Source organism: Saprolegnia parasitica (assembly GCF_000151545.1).
Source record: "Saprolegnia parasitica CBS 223.65 unplaced genomic scaffold supercont2.1006, whole genome shotgun sequence".
NCBI classification, from domain to species: domain Eukaryota; phylum Oomycota; class Saprolegniomycetes; order Saprolegniales; family Saprolegniaceae; genus Saprolegnia; species Saprolegnia parasitica.
The window spans coordinates 1-2,374 of record NW_012157400.1 but is presented as its reverse complement, the minus strand read 5'-3'; the positions used below and the strand labels follow the sequence as shown (position 1 = coordinate 2,374).

Below are 2,374 nucleotides of genomic sequence, written 5' to 3'. Positions count from 1 at the left end.
ATAGCGCGTGGAATGGGTTGCAGCCAAAGGCACTGGACAGTGCACCGCCTTTCCTCCTCGACCGATAAAATGCCCAACGCTTTCGATTCTCTTCCGCTCCAGACAGTCTTGTTTGCGGACGGCAAAACGACGGGGCACCTCAATGTGGGACTCTCTATCTGCTCGTCGTCGTGACGCAGTGGCACCTCGTACAGCTCAGCGTAGTACACTCGAGATGCGATCCCATAGACGCTGCGTACGACCAGCATCTCGCATGCTTGCGTCGTACTACACTCCATACCAGGTGCATCGACGATGCGCGGCACGACTTCAAGCCCTCAATTTCCAGATTCACTGACTGATTAGTTACTCATTCTCAAGACACCACCGCCACCATGCGACTCAAGACGAGACTGAGTGCGCTGGCCTTGTATGCTACGACGACCGTTGTCGCCTTCTGGGACGCGGGCCACGAGACCGTCGCTGAAATTGCGGCAAAACGCCATAAAATTGGGATTCGGACCGTTTATGGCACCCAGCAAGTTTCCTTTCGGGTCGCCGTTTCAACTGCAATGATCCGCGATGGCAAGCCGCTGATGCCCCCCGTGTAGGCCCACCATCGCTTCAACCAGATGTATGATTTGAGCTAATAGCGACTTTCACCCGCCGTCGCAGGTCGACGAAGGGTCCCAGCTGGCCGAGGCGACGCCGCAAATCGATTTGCCCCAGCGCATGGACGCCCCCTTGATTGTACCACGCACCCCGTCTCAAGCCTCTTGAAGCAATGGTCCGTAGATGAACACGCCCGAGCGCCTCCCAAGCATGACGCGGGACGCTCGGGTGCGGCAGCTCGTCTTTTCTGTGCGGTCCATCGCCAAGCGGAAGTACGAGCTCACGCACAGCATTCCGCTGCCGCCCGAGGCGATCAATTTGGACCAGCCGCTCGAGACCGCCCACGACTCCAAGCGCCTGAAGGACTATGCGATGCTCGTACGTTCCCTCTTTTTAAAAACCATCGGTGAAAAGCTAAGAGCGACGCTGCGATTAGGCGGCGTCGAGCAAGCGCGCGGGCCGGACCGAAGCCGAAGCGACCGCCTACTTTGCGTACGACATCGCATGATGGTGTGTGTTTGTGTGCCACAACTGCTGCAAGTAGCATGGGCATCATCCACGACAACGTCGAAGAGTTGGAGCGCGCGATCGACATGTACAAGAAAGCTCTGGCGCTGCTCAAGAACTCGGACAAACTGGCGTTCCAAGGCCTTGTGCACTCGTGCATTGGCGTCGACTACCAAGTATGACAGACTCAACTAGAGTGCGACGATGGACTGGAGTAGCTTCTCGCGTCCGGGCACACGGCGTACACGGGGCGGTTCCTATCGCCCGAGAGCCCCGAGCTTGAACAAGCTCTGATCTTCCATCAGAACCACCTCGACCTCAACATGGACGACGCTGGCACGTTTGTGGCGCACACCAACCTCGGCTTGACGCTCGGAAGCCTCGGACGCGTATAGTGCTCCTCGTGCTGCTGCTGCGACGAGCTACTTGTACTTTTTAGTTTGCCGACGCGGCGAAGCACCACCAAGAGGCATTGCGACTCGCGATCCGACTCAACAGTGCCTATGGCCAAAGCATTGCAGTTGGTAACCTCGGGCTTCTCGCGAGTCGCCAAGTCCGTGGTTCCATCAGCCTGTCTGGAAAGACTCACAAAAAGCGTAGGGAGACGTGGCGACGGCCCGCGCGTGCATGGACCAGCACCTCCAGCTCATCCAGACGGTCCAGGACCGGTCGGCCGAAGTGAACGCGTGGATGCAACTCGGGTTTCTCGCGACGCGCGAGCTCGCGCACGAAAAGGCCGCGCGGTACTTTGAACAAGCGTACGAGCTCGCAAAAGACCTCCGCGAGATCGGCATGATGAAGCAAGCGAGCTGCTACCTCGGGATCGCGCGCGGCTGTGTGCACATGCACACCTGCTTTGCACGCCTCCAGCCCAGTGCTGATGCGTGAAGACGAACAATGACAAAACTCGGAGATTGTACATCCACCATGTAGTAACGACAGTAGAGTGTTGGCGATCTAGTTGGCGGCGAGCTCTTGGCGCAACGCATCAATGCGCTTGAGGTGCGTGTCGTTGATGGCGCCGACGATCTGCTTGCGCACGATACGCACGTCGTCGTCGCCGCGGATCGACGCGTCGAGGTACCCGAGCACCTAGAAAAAAGAGATTTGTGATTGGATATAGAATGCCTCCAGAGCGGCAGGCGTACGGCTTCAAACTCGAATTCGAGGCCGCCCGCGCGCTGTTCGAGCTGCGCCTTGGTGGGCCGGGCCGTCACCCGGCGTGGCGGCGCACTGGCATCGCCTTCGTCGCGGTCGAGGCGGTCGAGCTCTGCGT

General features: G+C 58.9%; 2 protein-coding genes across 2 annotated transcripts; one reads left to right on the top strand and one right to left on the bottom strand.

Moving 5' to 3' along the window:
• The first annotated feature begins 535 nt into the window (after positions 1-535).
• SPRG_18149 (hypothetical protein) lies at positions 536-2,038 on the top strand. Its single transcript, XM_012357585.1, has 8 exons — positions 536-586; positions 633-729; positions 775-969; positions 1,028-1,083; positions 1,136-1,274; positions 1,317-1,487; positions 1,538-1,651; positions 1,699-2,038. The coding sequence occupies exons 1-8, from the start codon at positions 552-554 to the stop codon at positions 1,984-1,986; spliced, it is 1,095 nt and encodes a 364-aa protein (XP_012212975.1). The 5' UTR covers positions 536-551; the 3' UTR covers positions 1,987-2,038.
• A 17-nt stretch (positions 2,039-2,055) lies between these two features.
• Positions 2,056-2,366, bottom strand: SPRG_18148 (hypothetical protein; the record flags this gene model as incomplete). The annotated part of the gene is made up of 2 exons (XM_012357584.1): positions 2,056-2,190; positions 2,247-2,366. Coding segments are annotated over 2 exons (255 nt in total), but the record flags the coding sequence as incomplete, so codon positions are not given.
• Between the last annotated feature and the right edge of the window lie 8 nt (positions 2,367-2,374).

Bases quoted from the DNA above. Each gene is read 5' to 3' on its own strand.
- SPRG_18149 (XM_012357585.1), top strand. From the start codon at position 552: ATGATCCGCGATGGCAAGCCGCTGATGCCCCCCGT. The intron at 970-1,027 runs GTACGTTCCCTC...CGCTGCGATTAG, and splicing joins TGAAGGACTATGCGATGCTC to GCGGCGTCGAGCAAGCGCGC. The intron at 1,275-1,316 runs GTATGACAGACT...GGACTGGAGTAG, and splicing joins GCATTGGCGTCGACTACCAA to CTTCTCGCGTCCGGGCACAC.